The sequence below is a fragment of the Hemiscyllium ocellatum genome, chromosome 18 (genome assembly GCF_020745735.1).
Source record: "Hemiscyllium ocellatum isolate sHemOce1 chromosome 18, sHemOce1.pat.X.cur, whole genome shotgun sequence".
NCBI lineage: Eukaryota > Metazoa > Chordata > Chondrichthyes > Orectolobiformes > Hemiscylliidae > Hemiscyllium > Hemiscyllium ocellatum.
In genome coordinates, this window is record NC_083418.1 from 62,091,187 (window position 1) to 62,110,383 (window position 19,197).

A 19,197-nucleotide genomic window follows, 5' to 3' on the forward strand; every position below is an offset into this window, starting at 1 on the left:
CTTAAAGAAAACACTTGTAAAGGGCCAAGGAACATCATATGTGGATATCACAAATAGTTTTATATTACATAAAATACCTCACCTCAACGGGCAATATGTGAAACTCTGCCTTGGAATTTTGGCAGTGGACATTTGATGGGATTACCAGCTGTAAAGGCTCATATCAAACTAAGAGATTGGGTTACTGTATGCCAGTTCTATTTTTGGCAGGGATATTAAAGCTAGTCCTTATTAGGGATAACGCATTTAAACTTCACAACACGGTTACTGAGGGTTACTTTAGTTCTCTCTGCATTGACTCAACCACCTCTTCACCACCTTTAACCACAGCATTAGGAAATGGGTAAGTCGAGCAAAACAGAGCATGGTCAAAATTTAGTATTTTGATCACAGCATGGTCAAAAGTGAGGTTTTAGCATTAGTCAAACGCCTTTACTCATTTTAACCCTATTCTAGTACGAGGAAAGATGCATAAAGCGATTTAATATTAAGTTTGTGATCTCCTGACCTATTTCCACTGGCTGCTGTTTTGACTGCCGTTGCTGTTTCTTATAGGGCAAATGCTTACTTCAAAAAACTAAACAGGACCCTAATGACAATGTCAAAGTTATGCTCCGATTATGTCAACTGGACCCATGTAAGCTTTTAACTGGAGGTCAATGATCTCTTGCCCTGTATCAGAGCTGCGAGGAAGAGTGGGCAGTATGAGTGAGCAGTAAGGATTGGCAGATCTACACCAAGAACTGACAGCAACTGCAGGATCGTGTCCAGAAGACACCAAGGTACAATTTAACTTGCACTTTTTGAAGATTTTCTGCTAAGCCAGGCAGAGCTGGAGTACTTGTACAGCTCTCAAAAATAAAGCTCAGATGTTCCTCTCCCCTCGACTTTCCCTTCCCCTTTACTGTACTCATCCCTCAGCACCACAAATTATAGAGTGAACCAGCTGGCTGTAGGGTAAATGTCCTTTCCTGCCCTTGCATTTGCAAAGATCCCACTCCCACTTGCAGTTAAAATCTCCTGAGCCTCCAGTTGCAGGGGCCCAGATGAATTAATGCCTGCATTGGAACCCCTCACATCGGACTCCTCCTACAGGTTATGATAAGGTTCACGTGAAAAGATCTATGGGATTCTGTTTCTCTGGGAATGTTACCTTCCCTAACTGCAGAACTGACATTTCACGCATGAATCAGACAACCCTGAGCAGAACTTACTGGAAAATTGTTTAAAAATTGTTCTGGGAACTGTATATCTGATGACTGTCACATGCTACTATTGCAGTGCTTTATGAAATGCTCACATGTAATGAATGATTTGTTTGTAGAATTCAAAACAAACTCAATTATATTTACAGAATTAATAACTATTCTTAAAACACATTCTTTATCTGAAACATTACCAGTTAGGCTTTGAATATTAACAAACTCTGTTAATGCTATTGGCTTTTAATAAGATAAATATGTCAAGTTAGGTCTGTGTAGTTTGATGTATAGAGCTAATTGTAAATGATACATTTACACTCTGCCATGTCTTAAAAATTTTCATGTAATTACAGAGCATTTAGATCATGGAACAGGCTGTTCAGTTCAACAGATCTAACCCAGTGTTTATAATCCACACAAGCCTCCTCCCACCTTACTTCATCCGAATTGATCAATAACTCCTTTGAAGTCTTTCCTTCTCCTGCACTTTTTTTTAGCTTCCCCTTCAATCTCTCTTTCCTTTGTGCCTCAAGTATCCCTGTGATAGCAAGCTCCACATTCCAACTACTCTCCGACTAAAGAAGTTTCATCTGAAATCGTTATAGGCTTTATTTGAGAGATTATTGTTGGATTTTTACAGATCTCCCCCACCAGACCCTCCATCCTCACCCCTGCCTCCCAGAGAGGGACTGACAGCTGTATCAACATCACCAGCAGTGCCTGGATACTCTTGACAGTTGAGGACTGGGATCTACATTAATCCAAGTTAATGAACATTTGTTAGCTACTTACACTGTTTCAGTGTTTCCAGAAATATGGCTCAGCAGGACTCCCTAAGAATCTTCTTCCCAAAGGTCCTAGTGATCTGTCATCACTGATGATAGACTCAAGCTATCTGGCATAACAGCTATTATCTCTTTATGCAGCACCTCCCCCAAGACTTTCATTCTACATATAAAATATGTACATTTTTATTCCACGTCCACCCTGTGCCATCATTGGTTCCTTTGGTTCAAAGGCCAAGATAGCTTAACTAATCTGCTCAACAATGTCCTTGTTTCAGAAGAGGGGTAAAACCAAGTAAGTCCACTGGATGGTCAGGATATATTCCCCGGGGCAGTTCCTCCAGGTCTGCAAAGGTTGCTCACTGGTAGACACCAGCACCAATCTGTTGGCTGTCAGGATGCTGTAGTCAGTGTTCTCTAAGTAAGAACTTCTAAGTAATGACTAAGTAAGAATCAAAGCACTCAAACCTTGGCCAGGTTGGTTCTGGTCCCAGATCCAGACAAACTCCACAGGAAAAAGTGCTCCAGGTCCTGTGTATTTTGCTGGAAGACAATTATCCATCTCTAGATTTTATCATCTCAAGGAGAAAGCAGAGTCCATCAAGTGTTTCTTATGCCCTTGCCTGTGCTTATTATATGCTAGACAATTAGAGATCATGAAACAAAAATGAGTACTGCAGATCCTGGAGATCAGAGTCAAGATTAGAGTGGTGCAGGTCAGGCAGCATCCAAGGAGCAGGAAAATTGACATTTCGGGCAAAAGCCCTTAATCAGGAAGAACCTGGGGACCTCGGGGGTGCAGAGATAAATGGGAGGGGGTGGGACAGGAGGGAAGGTAGCTGAGAGTGCAATAGATGGATGGAGGTGGGGGTGAAGGTGATAGGTCAGAGAGGAGGGTGGAGCAGAGAGGTAGGAAGGAAAATTGACAGATGGGACAGGTCATGAGGGTGGTGCTGAACTGGAAAGTTGAAACTGGGGTAAGGTGAGGGGAGGGGAAATGAGGAAACTGGTGAAGTCCACACTGATGCCATGGGGTTGAAGGGTCCCCAGGCGGAAGATGAGGTGTTCTTCCTCTAAGTGTTGGATGGTGATGGAGTGGCGATGGAGGAGACCCAGGACCTGCATATACAGCCATGGGGGCAGTAGCGTTGATTGGTGCAAGTGTCCTGGAGATGTTCTCTGAAGTGATCTGCAAGTAGGCGACCAGAATCCCCAATCTAAAGGAGACCACAATGGGAGCAACGGATACAGTCAATGACATGTGTGGAAGAGCTGCTGAAACTTTGATGGATGTGAAGGCTCCTTTGGGGTCTTGGACGGATGTGAGGGGGCAGGTGTGAGCGCAGGTTTTGCAATTCCTGTGGTAGCAGGGGAAGGTGCCGGGGGGGAGGGCGGCTAGTTAGGGGGGATGGACCTGACCAGTAGTCGCAGAGGGAACGGTCTTTACAGAAAGTAAATAGGGGTGGGGAGGGAAATATGTCTCTGGTGGTGGGGTCCGTTTGTAGGTGGCAGAATTGGCGGAGGATGATGAGGTGTATATGGAGGTTGGTGGGGTGGTAGGTGAGGACCGGGAGGTTCCGTCTTTGTTGTGGTTGGAGGGGTGGGGTTCAAGGGTGGAGTTGTGCGACATGGATGAGATGTGCTGGAGGGCATCATCAACCATGTGGGAGGGGAAATTGTGGTCTTTAAAGAAGGAGGCCACCTAGTGTGTTCTGTAGTGAAACTGGTCCTCCTGGGAACAGATGCAGCGGAGGCGGAGAATTAGCAATAAAGGGTAGCATTTTTGCAAGAAGCAGGGAGACAATGAGCTGAGCTGAAAATGTGTTGCTGGAAAAGCGCAGCAGGTCAGGCAGCATCCAAGGAGCAGTAGAGTCGACGTTTCGGGCATGAGCCCTTCTTCAGGAATGAGGAAAGTGTGTCCAGCAGGCTATGATAAAAGGTAGGGAGGAGGGACTTGGGGGAGGGGCGTTGGAAATGCGATAGGTTGAAGGAGGTCAAGATGAGGGTAATAGGCTGGAGTGGGGGTAGGGGCGGTTAGGTCAGGAAGAAGATTGCAGGTTAGGAAGGCAGTGCTGAGTTCGAGGGATTTGACTAAGACAAGGTGGGGGGAGGGGAAATGAGGAAACTGGAGAGATCTAAGTTCATCCCTTGTGGTTGGAGGGTTCCTAGGTGGAAGATGAGGCACTCTTCCTCCATCCGTCGTGTTGTTATGGTCTGGTGATGGAGGAGTCCAAGCACCTGCATGTCCTTGGTGGAGTGGGAGGGGGAGTTGAAGTGTTGAGCCACGGGGTGGTTGGGTTGGTTGGTCCGGGTGTCCCAGAGGTGTTCCCTGAAACGTTCCGCAAGTAGGCGGCCTGTCTCCCCAATGTAGAGGAGGCCACATCGGGTGCAGCGGATGCAGTAAATGATGTGTGTGGAGGTGCAGGTGAATTTTTGGTGGATATGGAAGGATCCCTTGGGGCCTTGGAGGGAAGTAAGGGGGGAGGTGTGGGCGCAAGTTTTGCATTTCTTGCGGTTGCGGGTAAGGTGCCGGGAGTAGAGATTGGGTTGGTGGGGGGTGTGGACCTGACGAGGGAGTCACAGAGGGAGTGGTCTTTTCGGAACCCTGATAGGGGAGGGGAGGGAAATATATCTCTGGTGGTGGGCTCCGTTTGGAGGTGGCGGAAATGATGATGGATGATACGATGTATGTGGAGGTTGGTGGAGTGGTAGGTGAGGACCAGTGAGGTTCTGTCCTGATGGTGATTGGAGGGGCGGGGCTCCAGGGCGGAGGAAGTGGGACAATGAGCTGAATCTTGTGTTTTTTGGCTGCCACTGCATCGTTTGGCAGGGTTATGCTGTTGAGAACCCAAGTGGATTTTTTCATCTCATCTTCCCAAGCTCACCTCATTAACTACCCTGCCTCAATGTTGCCCCTTTCACTGCTTCTGACTCCATCTTACCTGAATACTCAGTGGATATCTTCTGAAAGACCAGCATGCTTTGTGCCTTTACATCTTTCAAAGCCCTGTTGTGCACCTGGACAAATACTGTCAGTATGGACCTGCACTTCAATGTTCCTGACATTTGCTCCAGCCATGGCTGTCAGGGAATTATTGTCCCCAGGGTCATGGGGGGTAGTGTTTTGACAGAGGGCTGATAAACAGGCAGGACATCCACTTGCAACACAATGGAGGCCATGACAGTAGGCTATACTGGTCCAGTCTGGGGTTACCCTGGGTCATGTTGTCTGAGCTGTTTCGGGGAATGTACAGTACGATTGGAGAAAGTAAAGGCCTTTTGCACTCCATCAGCTTAAGTGCCACCATCTTCTCTCAAATACCTCACACTCACTCTGTCTCTGATACTGTACCCATCTCCCATCGAGATCCATGCTCTACCACCCTCACTATTGCCTGCAACATCTTCCCTCACTCACTCTCACTCATCCAAACCCCTGAATGGCCTCTATGCTGATTATTCATGAGCTTGGCCCACCTGCACCAAAAGTAACAGCTGTACCATCCACTTTCATCTCTCTTAATATCTGCTTACCTCTCATTCTAGGAAGCAGCCCTAATGTAGCAGAAAACATGAAGAGAGGTGCCTGACACTTAGTTCATGATCCCTTATGTGGAGAGAGGAATCTGATTGCAGATGACTGACTGTGACCAAGTGCCTGGACTGCCTTTGTGGGGGTGCCTTTGTGGGGGCTGCCTTTGACCTACTTTGCGAGGACCCCTGAGAGAAAACTATCCCCCCTTGACTTGACTGAAGTCTGATAACAACCATGACAAGCTTCCTGCTTTTATGTTTGCACTACATTGTAAGGAAAGACATAGTACTCCGAATCTGTATCTCTGGCTGAAGGGGGCAAAGTGCATAAAGTAAGACTATGCAAGGCAGAGGTGCTGTGAGCACCCGGGTGGGCTTAGAGTGGGTGAGTGCCATGACAGCCAGTGAGGAGCCCAAGACGCAGCCTAACCCAGTCCATGAGTTGTGCATCTCCCTGAGCAAACAGTTTCCTTATGGGAACCTTACAATGATGGTGGCCAATGCAGCATTGAGATGCAGAAGCATACTGTAAGAATGCCATACCATGAGTGTTCTTAAAGGCTGACACTTACTGGATGCCAATGTCCATGGATGTGGGGCGCATTTGTCTTGTGCGCATGAAGCATGCCCAAAGTAGTTGGTACTCAGTAACAAACATGGAGGTCATTCGGCGCAAACAGTGAGCTCAAGTTGTCAGGTAGGCGAAGCTGGAGATTAGAGTCAAAATTAGAGTGGTGCTGGAAAAGCACAGCAGGTCAGGCAGCATCCGAGGAGCAGGAAAATTGACGTTTTGGGCAGGAGCCCTTCATCAGGAATCAGGAGCCCTTCATCAGGATTCCTGACATTTAGTTCATCATCCCCTATGTGGAGAGAGGAATCTGACTCTGAACACCCCCAGCAGATGACTGACTGTGACCAAGTACCTGGACTGGTAGTGGGGGCTGTCTTTGACCTATTTTGTTCGGACCCCTGAGAGACAGCTATCCCGCCCTTCAGGATTCCTGGTGATGGGTTCCTGCCCGAAACATCGATTGTCCTGCTCCTGCTGCCTGACCTGCTGTGCTTTTCCAGCACCACTCTAATCTTGACTCAAGTTGTCAGGTAACCTGCTCTGAGATTTCTCAATGTCTCATTTGTTTGGCTCATTTGGAAGGATGGGAATATTAAAGAGGTGAGTTGTGCAGTTATTAAGGTGTTTAACAAGCTATAATCTCCTTTAATTAGCTTCTCACTGCAGCCTAATGAGAAACTCACCTCGCTTTCTGACTGATGCAAAAAAAGGTGCAGCAAATTGCTCCTGACGTCAAGATAGGTTTTCCCAACACTCATATGATTCTGCTATAAATCCCATCATTGCCCACATTGTTCAGGCCCTGATAAGATTCCACTGTATGTCTTCAATGGCCTTTGACTTGACAGGACGTCTAGCAGTTTCTTCATTTTCTTTTGTATAACCCAACCCTTTCCATTGCAGCTGGCATGGGAGGGGTGGCATAAAATTGGTTGACACAGTGGCAGGGATGGAAATTACTCGTGGCAGGTGACTCACTCACCCAACAAGGCACTAAATGCCAATTGATGGTCTCATCCCACCACTGCTGGTATTTTATTCTTGAAGGATGTTTTATGTGGTGGCAATTGTAACTATCAAACTTTAACTTCCTTTATCAGATCATGAGACCTGAGACCTCTCATGGGCAAAAATAAGTTTTTAAAAAGAACGAATAATGACTTAAAATTGACTACGTTTGTGTTTTATGTCGTTTTTTTACCTGGGGTAGTAAAATTATCTTTGTTTGAATCAAGGAAACTGTAATTGACTCTTTTGTTTTGAATTAGTTAACTAAACCTTTAATTGTCATGTAAATAGCTGCATGCTAAACTAAATTATTCGTTGCAACCACCCTAGAAAGGGTTAACAGAAATACTTGGGCCTCACTCTAGCTGCCAAATGATTAATTTCAATGTGTTTCTTGACAGAAGAACTGTGGGATTTGAACTCACTATTACTTGATAATTTATTTACAATAATGAACTGACTTTCTATTACAAAAGAAATTAATCTGCCTACAGCCAACTCCATGCACTTTGTAGAAATGGAAAGTCCACATAAAACTGAAGAGAATTTGTACACAATTAGCCACCTTTTTGCATATTACTCATTTGAAATTTGTAAACTCCTGTAGATACATTAGTTGATCTTCACAGATTACACATTATGTAATTCCATTTACTTACAACACTTTCTTGCATAACTTATTGGATTTTAAATGTAGGTAGTGATCACACTGGGAGCACTTACAAACACTCAAGGTCTCAGCAAATGGGAATGAATTTCAGATTGGAAGTTACATGTTAATTAATACATACATGTGTCCTTGTACATAACCTCCCTCGATTTTAACTGAGTGATAATGTCACTTCGGACTACAAATATTAATAGTAGACTGGCAGAATGATAGGAGGGAGGGAGGGCAGGGAGGGATGGAAGACAGGAAGGATAAATTACATTTACCATGCTCTCCAGCCAATGAAATATCTTTTGATATGTAATCACTGCTATAATGTCAGAAATATTCACAACAACAAGCTCCCACAGACAACAATATGACAATGGGCAGTCTGTCTATTTTATGGATGTAGAGAGTTATAGTGAGAGTGAGGTGAGGAGTGAATGCTACAGTTGGTTTAACTGCATCATGCTTGTGTTTGAGACAGATTGAACGATGATACGTCAGTAGTTACATCTTTGAAGATCAGCTGAAACATTTTACATCACCATGATATTCATTCAGAATGAGAGCTGTTGGTGGCATAAAATTGGTCCTAAGCCCTGATCAAATTCCCTCAAAAGCGAATGTCACAAATTGGATACACTGCATGAAATACCTACAAAGAAGTGACATCTGGTAAGTGAGCACTTATACTTATTTTTACCGGTTTGTTCAGTGAGGCGATAGTGAGGAGTGCAGATGCTGGAGAGTCAGAGTCGATAAAATGTGGGACTGGAAAACGTAAAGCAGGTCAGGCAGCATCTGAGGAGCAAGAGAGTTGGCAAGACTCTTCATCAGGACTGGGAACGGGAAGGGGGCTGAAAAATAAATAGGCAGAGAGGGGTTGGGGCTGGGGCAAAGGTAGGTAGATGCAGGTAGGAGGTGATTGTAATAGGTTGGTGAGAAAGGTGGAGCGGATAGGTGGGAAGGAAGATGGACAGTTCAGTTACCTTGCTCATGCTGCCCCCTTTTATGATGTTGCGTCTCAATGAAAATCCATCCCTCCCTCTGAGTTTCATTACCTTTTGATCCAACATGGTTCAGCTTTCTTGCTGAGCTAATAGTTTGACACACTCAATTCCTGTAGTCATGATCTCAAACAATGAATCGACTGGTGAATGTATTGTCTGGTATAGAGAAGATCAAAAACACTGAGTAAAAGCTGAAATCTGATCTCTAATTTCTACTGGACTCTTTCATATTGTTTTGGATAAGAATGCTCCAAATGGCCTCTTGGCCTCATAAAAAGAAATATCTAAGTGTGATTATTAACCATTAACTCTGGTTGGAAGGTTTCCACATGCGCACATCAAATGAGAATTGAATTAAAATCAGCTGTGATGCCTGCAGAGTTATATATTTCTTTTTAATTACTTCACAGGCTACGCCAGCATTTATTATCCCACCCTAATTGCCCTTGAAAAGGTGGTGATGAGCTGCCTTAGAACTGCTGCAGTCCATGTGTTGTAGGGACACCACAATGCTGTTAGGGAGGCTAGGTTCCAGGATTTTGACCCAGCAATAATAAAGGAATGGCAAACAAGACAAGATGGACCAAATAGCCCCCTTCTGTGTTGTGTCATTTCATTTCTATGTTTCAGTGTCAGGATGGTGAGTGGCGTGGAGATGAACTTGCTGGTAGTAGTGTTCCCAAGTATCTGCTGCCTTTATCTAGGTGGTAGAAGTGAAACAAACAAAAACTGAAATCTCTGGAGAAACTCAGCAGGTCTGACACGATCAATCAAAAGAAAGCAGAGTTAAAAAGTATTTGAAACATTAACCTGGTTTCTTTTCTTCACACGTGCTGCTAGGCCTGCTGAGTTTTTCCAGCAATTTCTGTTTTTGTTTATTTCAGAACTCCAGCATCTGCAATTCATTGATTTATTTCAGGTGGTAGAAACTCATGAGTTTGGAAATTACTTGCAACCAAGCCTTGGAGAGTAGCTGCAGTGCTGCTACTGTAAAATGGAGCAGGGAGTGAATGTTCAAGGTGGTGTATAGGGTGTCAGTCAAGTAGGTCGCTTAGAGCTGGATTTCATACATATTCATGAGTGTTGTTGAAACTCATCCAGGTCAATGGAGATGATCATATCGTACCTCTGGCTTGTGTCTTGTAGATGGTACATAGACATCTTGGGCATGGGGGTAGGTTGGAATTTGATATTGTCAGGAGGTGGGTTATACTATATGCTGCAGCATTCCCAACCTCTGACCGACTCTTAAAACCACAGTGTATGGCTGGATCAGTTCAATTTCTGGTCAATGATAACACTAAGACATTGATGCTGGGGCATTCAATTATGGCAATGTAATTGAATGACACTGAGATAATTAGATTCTCTCTTGTGGGAGATGGTCATTGCCTGACACTTGTTAGGCATGAATGTTACTTGCTAATTATCAGATCGAGCTTGAAATGTGCACAATTCCTTGTAAATTTAACTTTCTATATCAATGATTTGCTTTCTGTCTTTTTTTAGAGGTTGATTTATATCTGTCACCAAGTCAATATGAAAATGTCATTTGGAGTTTGACATTTGTTTTCAGTGGACACTTGCTAGACATGAAACTAGCAAATATTCTGTGGTAAGTCAAAAGATATGTTGTCTTATATAATCTTGAATTTTGACCTTTTACTGACAAAAAGTCTAATTTACGTAAAGTAAGCACTGGCAGATTTCAGAAAGAAATGAACATCTTTGCTCTTCCTTTACACTCTTATGGAGTTTTTTTTCCCATACTTGAAGTAAGGTAGAATTGGAGAAGTGGAGGTTTTGTATTGCAGAAATATCATGAAGAATGATTCTTAATCATAGAATCATATAGTGCAAAAGAGACCCTTTGTGTCTACACCAACAAAATTATTTTAAATCTACACCAGTCCTGCTTCCCAACACATGGCTTATAGCCTTGAACATTATGATGTTTCAAGTGCTCAGGCAAGTACTTTTTAAAGGTTATGAGATTTCCCATCTCAACCATTATTCTAGGCACATTTGCAATTAGAGATGATGGTAAGACATGAGAGCACTGGAGAAGAGATTTCATTGCTTCCTAAGTGAAAGCTGTTGGGAACACTGTTTTTGAGGATCCATGGGTATCAGAAGCTATATATTAGAGGTTTAAGAATGAAAGTGAAAACTTAACAAAATCCAGAAAACAAAACCAAATATGCTTATTTGTACTTTTATCTTCAGATTAGATATCTGAATGCATGGATGAAAAAGATTTAATCAATGCATCGTTGAAGACAATGTTAAGAAAGGATGGGAAGAGCACTAAGCTGAAGAACATACTGGGAAGTTCAGAATCATTTTGGTCCAGTGACACAATTCCTGATCAATCAGGTTCAAATATCCCTCTGGTCAGAACTGACAGGACTTCCATTTATAACCCAAGAACATCACATAGGGTTTCATTTACCAATGACATACCTTATTTTCACCGCATTGATAAGCACAATGAAGAAAAGGTGTGTGAATATGAAAGAAAGGCATCTGAACTAACCTTACCAGTTTCATACAATTTGAAGAAATTATTCCAACGAGTTATTCCCTTTTCCAGATGGTTTTCCAGGTACAGAGTGAAAGCATGGTTCATAGGAGACTTGCTGTCTGGAATTAGTGTGGGTTTACTGACCATCCCTCTGTCCCTTGCTTTTGCAGTCTGTGGTGGACAACCACCTATTCATGGTCTCTACACAAGTTTAGTTAGCACAGTTTTATATTGCTTGCTTGGCACGACAAAACACCTGTCCTATGGAGCATCTGCATTCACCAGCCTGCTCATTGCAAACGGCATAAGTCATAATGAAACTCATGAAGTGGATTCTGACAGTGGCTGTATTCCAACATGTTCGAGGGAACTACATGTGACTACTCTCACCTTTGTTTCAGGAATTGTTTTAATTTCAATGGGAGCATTTCACCTCAGTTTCATAAGGATATACATTTCCGAGCATGTTATGAATGGTTTCAGAGCTGGAACAGCTTTGCATTTATTCACCATCCTCCTAACTTTGATACTTGGTATTGATCCACCAATTCATCATGGCTCTTTATCACTTGTCTATAAGTGCAAGGTTATAATTGAAAATATTCATGAAACACACACTGCCTCAGTAATCACTGGTTTAGCCACTTTGGCACTTCTGATGCCTTTTAAAGTTATTAATTCTCTTTATAGCAGACATCTCATACCTATAGAATTTGTTGCAATAGCTGCTTCCATTTGGTTGTCATTCTGGTTGGAACTAGAAAGTAGCCACAATCTCAGGTTGATAAATGATTATCCTTTCACCTTACCAAAACCTGTTCTTCCTTCTTTCTCCTTAATACCTGTTGTTGCTAAAGATGCTGTTGCTGTTGCATTGGTGACCTTTGCAGTGAGCATTTCTCTGGGGAGAGAAAACTCCAAAAAACACAATGAAACTTATCACCCACACCAAGAGACAATAGTTTTGGGGTCTTGTGACCTGCTACTCTCATTTTTAGGGACTTTTGCAGCTTCTGGGGTTTGGGAACAAACAGTGGTTCAAGAAAAAACTTGGGGTCGAACCCAAGCAGCTGGACTGATTGCAGCAATCCTTTGTCTAACAGCTCTGCTTTGTGCAGAAAGCCTGCTTCCACTGGTGCCCAAAGCAGTTCTTGGTGCTATTCTGATTTCAAATCTGGGCTGTTACCTCGAGTTCTTCTGGAAGTATTGTTTTGCGTGCAAAAAGAATAAATATGAGGTTTGGGCTGGAATTATAACATTTGCAGCAGTTTGCATCCTAGATATAGATATCGGTTTAGGAGTTGGAGCGCTTTTCTCAATTTTGCTCACTCTACACAGGCTTCAGAGACCATCCAATGCCATTTTTGGTCATATTCCCAACACAGAAAACTATGCTGACCTCTCTGTTGAGAAAACTGCCAAAGAGATCGTTGGAATTAAAATTATAAAAACATTTGATTCTATTTATTATGGGAATATTGATTTTTTATTGTCTTGGATAAAACTTAAAGTCAATTCTTATCTTCAGTCTGGTAATTTGGGAAGTAATAATGAGTTATATAGTGAAGAAGATAAATATCATATGTTACTGGAATCTACACAGTTCCTTGAATTGGATGAACATGCTTTGAGACGAATAAATCATACTGCATTATACAGACGTAAAATATCCAAACAAACTGCAGATGTTCACACTGTAATTTTGGATTGTGGGTCAGTAAGCTTTGTGGATGATGAAGGAGTGAGTGCTTTGATTTACCTGTCTGAGCAATATCAAAGTATGGGAGTTAGCTTTATCATTGCCAGCTGTTCAAGCACAGTTCTGAAGAGTCTACAAGAACGTGGTTACTTCAAATCAACAAGTCAAAGCTTTGCTTTCCGCAGCATCCATGATGCTGTTCTATATGCCCTGCAACAAGCAGCAGAGAGAAACCAGAGCCCACGAGGATCGGAGTACATTTCTGAGACAAATGGAGAAACATTAATTGAATGCGACGCAGTTGAAATTAAGGCAGATCCTAACATCAGCACAAATACAGGGCTTTGCCATGTGGAAGGAGGTGTGAGTAATTCCCATCAAAAGACTGGTGTCAAATCAAGAAATCAAAGAGTAATCGAATATGAGACAGCTTTGTAACAAAAATTTGTTTGAATCTTTCAAACCAGCATAGAAACTATTAACACAATGATCTACATCTGACATTGCATTTCTGTTGCAATAGTTTGTTGGTTCCATTTTCCCCGTTACATAGTGGTAAATTCAAATGGACAGACTAAAAAAAAACACTTTTTCTGACAAATGCTATTTGCATGTAGCATCAAGGAATATCCAAGGATGTCAACTGATGAATTTTGGCAGACATTGCTGCAGAACGTGGTTAGGGCAACTGCTGAGGTCCAGAGTGTAATGGCAGCAATGCCCATCAGCATTTGGTTAATAACTTATTTCTGGCTTTGACACGTGCTGCTGTCTTCTTCAGATGTTCCTGGAAGGACAAAGTGTGAGCTGGAGTGAAATTGGAGTATGTTGGGTTGGGATCATGCCTCAATTTCTGACCATCCCTCTAGATGTCACACTCCCTTTTGGCACTGACATTGTGGAGGTGGAATACACCAGATGAAAGTCAGGGATCACTGATTACAATGAGATACGGTTTCCAAGATTTTTTATTTGGGAGTGCACAGGTTTGTACTTGGCTCTTTCCAAAATGGCTCAGGTGACATTTGGAACTCCATGGCACAGCAAATTGGTGATGACTGATTATTTAGAGACGTTTATATACATGTATAACATTTTATTGCTTTATTGTGCTTTGGAAAGATTACATCAATACAGCAGATACACATTACTGAAATATTTTGATAATTATGTTTATAATGATTATTAATTTTCCTGCCTTCTGTAGCAAGGATGACAAAATACTTCACACAGGATGCCACAGCTGCTCTATCCCTTCTTTAGAGAAAAGACACCCCAACCAGGATTGTTCAAAACTATCCATCAATTTTTTTTCCTATCTTACTCTGACATTGACCACATGAGCTGTTGTTCTCTTTTCCTTTGTGCCCTTTTGAGCAACACTGCTAATTTAAGCAACTGCATGTTATGAAAGCCATAATGGAATTTGCCTGTATTTACTATTAGACATGTGGGCATGAAGTCTGTGTTCCAACTTTCATGAATTATTAAAAACTGTGGCTGAAATGACCTTCTCATTGTTGCACAATAACAAAGTAGAATATGATGGATATTGCATCTATAAGGACACTAGATGCAGAAATAATGGATATGAGTTGTTAAAAAGAAATTATGTTAGCAAATTGTCAGTATCCAAATTAAAGTTGCACATTAACTTTCCTAGTAACTAATATTTAAAATCATTTGTTTGGTTCTTACAGTATGCAAGAGTTATTATTTGTAATATGACTGACAAATCAGCAGCAAATACCAATTATACATCTGTTTTGTAAATAATATTTAACAAATTGATTAAGGATTAACATAAAGTTTGACATATTAATTAGGAAAAATCATCTGGATTAGGATTTACTGGAAATTAGGAACTTTCATTAAGACTTAATTTTGTTATCTCAGAAGAGCAAGGCAAATGCAAATATTTATGATTAAAACAGACATGAAAAATGAACTGACGATCACTGGAGTTTGCTCTTGAATACTTCTAGAAGCTGCTACATAGGAATATTGACCAAAGTCTTTCCGACTTTGGATAGGAACTACTATGCAGTGTAACATTGGACTGGTTGAGGTAGCAGAACTATAGTGACTCAAAACAAAGGGAAATTCTATATCTGGGATAAAGGGTTGCAGGTCTATCGGTTCAGACCAGGTGCACCACACTAAAGGTTCCCTAGTCCCATATCATAGATTCAAACATCTTTTGCTATTCATCAATTACTTTCCTGATACCATAAGGTGAGACATTATTTGTTGATTATAATTGAAGTTAAACGTTTTGGAATAATTCTTCAGGGACTGAAACAGTCCTTGCCCACATACAGAAAAACATGGACACCCATCCAAGGTTGGTCTGATAAATTACAATTCACATCACACAATTGCTGGGTAATGGTCACTGTTACAGCCAGGTGAGAAAGACCAGCTTCCTTTTTCCAACTTTTAGTCACGATCCTAATTTTTTTTTTAAGAAGGATGCTGTTCTTCCCCCCAAATAAAATATAATTAATTAATTTCTACAATAGCAGTAAGGGCCAAGCACAAGGCTTTCTAGAGTAAAACAAAATGTAATTGTATTACCTGTTAGCGTGAGAAAAATAAGACAATAGACAATAGGTACAGGAGTAGGCCATTGAGCCCTTCGAGCCTGCACCGCCATTCAATATGATCATGGCTGATCATTCCTAATCAGTATCCGCTCCCTGCCTTATCTCCATAACCCTCGATTCCACTATCTTTGAGAGCTCTATCCAACTCTTTCTTAAATGAATTCAGAGACTGGGCTTCCACTGTCCTCTGGGGCAGAGCATAGTGGGCGGCATGGTGGCACAGTGGCGCAGTGGTTAGCACTGCTGCCTCACAGAGACCGGGGTTCAATTCCCGCCTCAGACGACTGACTGTGTGGAGTTTGCACGTTCTCCCCGTGTCTGCATGGGTTTCCTCCGGGTGCTCCGGTTTCCTCCCACAGTCCAAAGATGTGCGGGTCAGGTGAATTGGCCATGCTAAATTGCCCGTAGTGTTAGGTAAGGGGTATGGGTGGGTTGCACTTCGGCGGGTCGGTGTGGACTTGTTGGGCCGTAGTGCCTGTTTCCACACTGCAAGTAATCTAATCTAATTGTATTACCTGTTAGCGTGAGAAAAATAATAAAGACATGGTATTAAGGGTAAGGTTATTATTAATTAAACTTATTCAAGTCTAAATACTAGTCTTAGATCCAATGCCCTGGAAATAAATGCAAAATTAAATCAAACTATAATCATTGCTCTCTAGGGATATGGTCACTATGAGATTATTAATTAATCAGACCTTGATTTTACAGCACCATCCTATATTTGGGATAAAACCTAATAAAGAACTGTAGATGCTGGAAATCTGAAACAAAAACAGAAATTGGTGGGGAAACTCAGCCAGTCTGGCAGCACCAGTGGAGAAAAAGCAGAGTCAATATTTTGAGTTCCATGACCCTTTTTCAGAGAGCATGAGTCACTGAACTTGAAAGATTGACGCAGTTTTCTCTCCACAGATGCTGCCAGACCTGCTGAGTTTCTCCAGAAATTTCTGTTTATGTTTCTGTATTTGAAGTGGTTTATCCCTTGTCCCAAGTTGTCTGTTTCCAGAACTTTCTCCATACTCTTGAACTTTAGAGATTGTCTATGATCATCGTGGTGATGATCTTTGACTCTCATGCTGGGTAGTAACAATGCATATGCACATTTCTATCCTCTTGGTATTTTACACCTATAGCCTCTCAGCAACCTCCTGGGCTTGACATGTTGGTAATTCCAGCCACTCTCCAAGTCCTGGTCTCACAGGTTCAGTACTCCCATCTCCAGCTTCAGCAGCAATCTGGACTCCAACATCAGGGAAGTGCCCCTTAATCTTCTCGCTGAGAACTCATCGCTCTGCTGCTTGAATTGAAAATTCCAAATAGTTCTAGAAAGACAAACCTAAAGGAAGATATATATGGAGTAGGCCATTCCACCCATCCAGCTGCAGCACAGCTGATTTTGGGCTTCAATTGCTCTTGGATACATTTTGATTTTTCTTTCAATCTGCAATATTCAATTTTCTTCTGCATTTTAAAGCACTGAAGTAAATTGTTCTTATCTTCTAAGCAGACTTTTTTTTGTAATGTTGAGCTAACAGTCCAATGTGACCCAGCAGGACTCAACCCATCCCAGCCCTGCAGACCCATTTTTGTGCAGCCCAGCCCTGACCAATCCAGCCCCATGTGGAGATAGTGAGGACTGCACATGCTGGATAGTCAGAGTCAATAAAATGTGGAGCTGGAAAAGGCACAGCAGGTCAGGCAGATTAGTTGGCTCAGCCTGAACCAATGGCTACCCTGCTCATCCCAAGCCAGCCCTCCCTGACCCACCCTAGCCCCATACAACATGGCCCAGCCTCGTCAAGGTGAACATCATGTGGTTTGGCCCAATAAAACCCTAGAGGAGAAAGTGAGAACTGCAGATGCTGGAGTATCAGAGCTGAAAATGTGTTGCTGGAAAAGTGCAGCAGGTCAGGCTGCATCCAAGGAACAGGGAATTCGACGTTTTGGGCATAAGCCCTTCATCAGGAATGGTGGAGGGCTTATGCCCGAAACATCGAATCTCCTGTTCCTTGGATGCTGCCTGACCTGCTGCGCTTTTCCAATAAAACCCTACCAAGACAAACAACTCCTGAGTTCCATGTAATCGTTTACATCTGTCGGAGACTGCAAATGGGTCCTTGGTTTAACCTCACATCTACAAGATGGCAACTTGGTGCAAGACTAAGTTCTGATGAAGAGTCACTGGACTTGAAACATTAACTGTTTTCTTCCCACAGTGCCTGCTAATCTGCTGAATTTCACCAGCAATTCCTGGTTTTGTACAAGACTTCAACATGTCAGCCTTGGAACTGATATACAATCCAATCTGATTTGAATTGAGAAACCTTGGTCCAGAGACCTCACTGTTTCATGACAGACTGTATAAATTTAACCCCATTTGGCTATCTCAATTGCAACTGAATCCTAGTCAGGCAGATCACATTTTAGATTAGATTAGATTACCTACAGTGTGGAAACAGGCCCTTTGGCCCAACCAGTCCACACCGACCCTCTGAAGAGTAGCTCACCCAGACCCATGTCCCTCTGACTATTGTACTTAACACTATGGGCAATTTAGCATGGCCAATTCACCTGATCTGCACATCTTTGGACTGTGGGAAGAAACCGGAGCACCCGGAGGAAACCCATGCAGACACAGGGAGAATGTGCAAACTCCACACAGACAGTTGCCTAGGGCTGGAATTGAACCTGGGATCCTGGTGCTGTGAGGCAACAGTACTAACCACTGAGCCAGGTGTAGAGTATTGTTCTTTCCCACGAACAAAATTCAGGAATTATAGAGTCATACAGCATGGAAACAGGTCCTTCAGTCTAACCAGTCCGTGCCAAACTGAATTCCAACTAAGCTAGTCCTATCTATCTGCTTCTGGCCCATGTCCCTCTAAACCTTTCCTTTTCACTTACTTATCAAACTGCCTTTCAAACATTGTCAATGTGCCCACATCCCCCACTTACTCAGGTAGTCATTCCATTCCAGGGGAGGGGCCAGCATGGTGGCTCAGTGGTTAGCACTGCTACCTCACAGCGCTAGGGACCCAGGTTTGATTCCAACATCAGGTCTGCGTGGAGTTTGCACATTCTCCCCACACTGCATGGGTTTCCTCCGGGTGCTCCGGTTTCCTCCCACAATCCAAAGATGTGCAGGTCATTTGAATTGGCCATGCTAAATTGTCCAGGGATGTGTAGGTTAGATGCATTGTGTATTATGTAATACGGGGTTTAAATATAGGACAATAGGGTAGGGGAATGGGTCTGGGTGGGTTAATCTTAGGAAGGCTGATGTGGTCTTGTTGGGCCGAAGGGCCTGTTTCCACACTGTGGGGATTCCATGATTCACACGCGAACCATCCTCAGTGTAAAAACAACCTCTCACGTCTTTTTAAAACCTCTCTCCTCCCACCTTAAAAAAATACTCCCTAGCCTTGAAATCCCCCATCCCAGAGAAAATACACCACATCTATGTCCCCATGGTTTTATAAACCTCTAGAAGGTCACCTCGCATCCTCCTACATTGCAGTGTAGAATGTCCCAGCCCGTTCACGTCAGGTTTGAAGAAACGCAGAAGATAAACCCTGGACAGACCTGTGAAACAGCGGAGTA

General features: G+C 42.8%; 1 protein-coding gene across 2 annotated transcripts; it reads left to right on the plus strand.

Annotated features, from left to right (window-relative positions):
- The first annotated feature begins 259 nt into the window (after positions 1 to 259).
- LOC132824255 (prestin-like) lies at positions 260 to 14,494 on the plus strand. 2 transcript variants are annotated; one of them, XM_060838578.1, is made up of 5 exons: positions 260 to 343; positions 556 to 782; positions 8,240 to 8,430; positions 10,275 to 10,380; positions 10,992 to 14,494. In XM_060838578.1, exon 5 carries the CDS (start codon positions 11,009 to 11,011, stop codon positions 13,424 to 13,426), a length of 2,418 nt encoding a protein of 805 aa, XP_060694561.1. In that variant the 5' UTR covers positions 260 to 343; positions 556 to 782; positions 8,240 to 8,430; positions 10,275 to 10,380; positions 10,992 to 11,008; the 3' UTR covers positions 13,427 to 14,494. The 2 variants fall into 2 exon arrangements, with proteins under 2 accessions (XP_060694561.1, XP_060694562.1); XM_060838579.1 differs by having other exon boundaries at positions 301 to 343; positions 682 to 782.
- The last annotated feature ends 4,703 nt before the right edge of the window (positions 14,495 to 19,197 follow it).

Coding starts and splice junctions, on each gene's coding strand:
- LOC132824255 (XM_060838578.1), top strand. CDS start 11,009: ATGGATGAAAAAGATTTAATCAATGCATCGTTGAAGACAATGTTAAGA.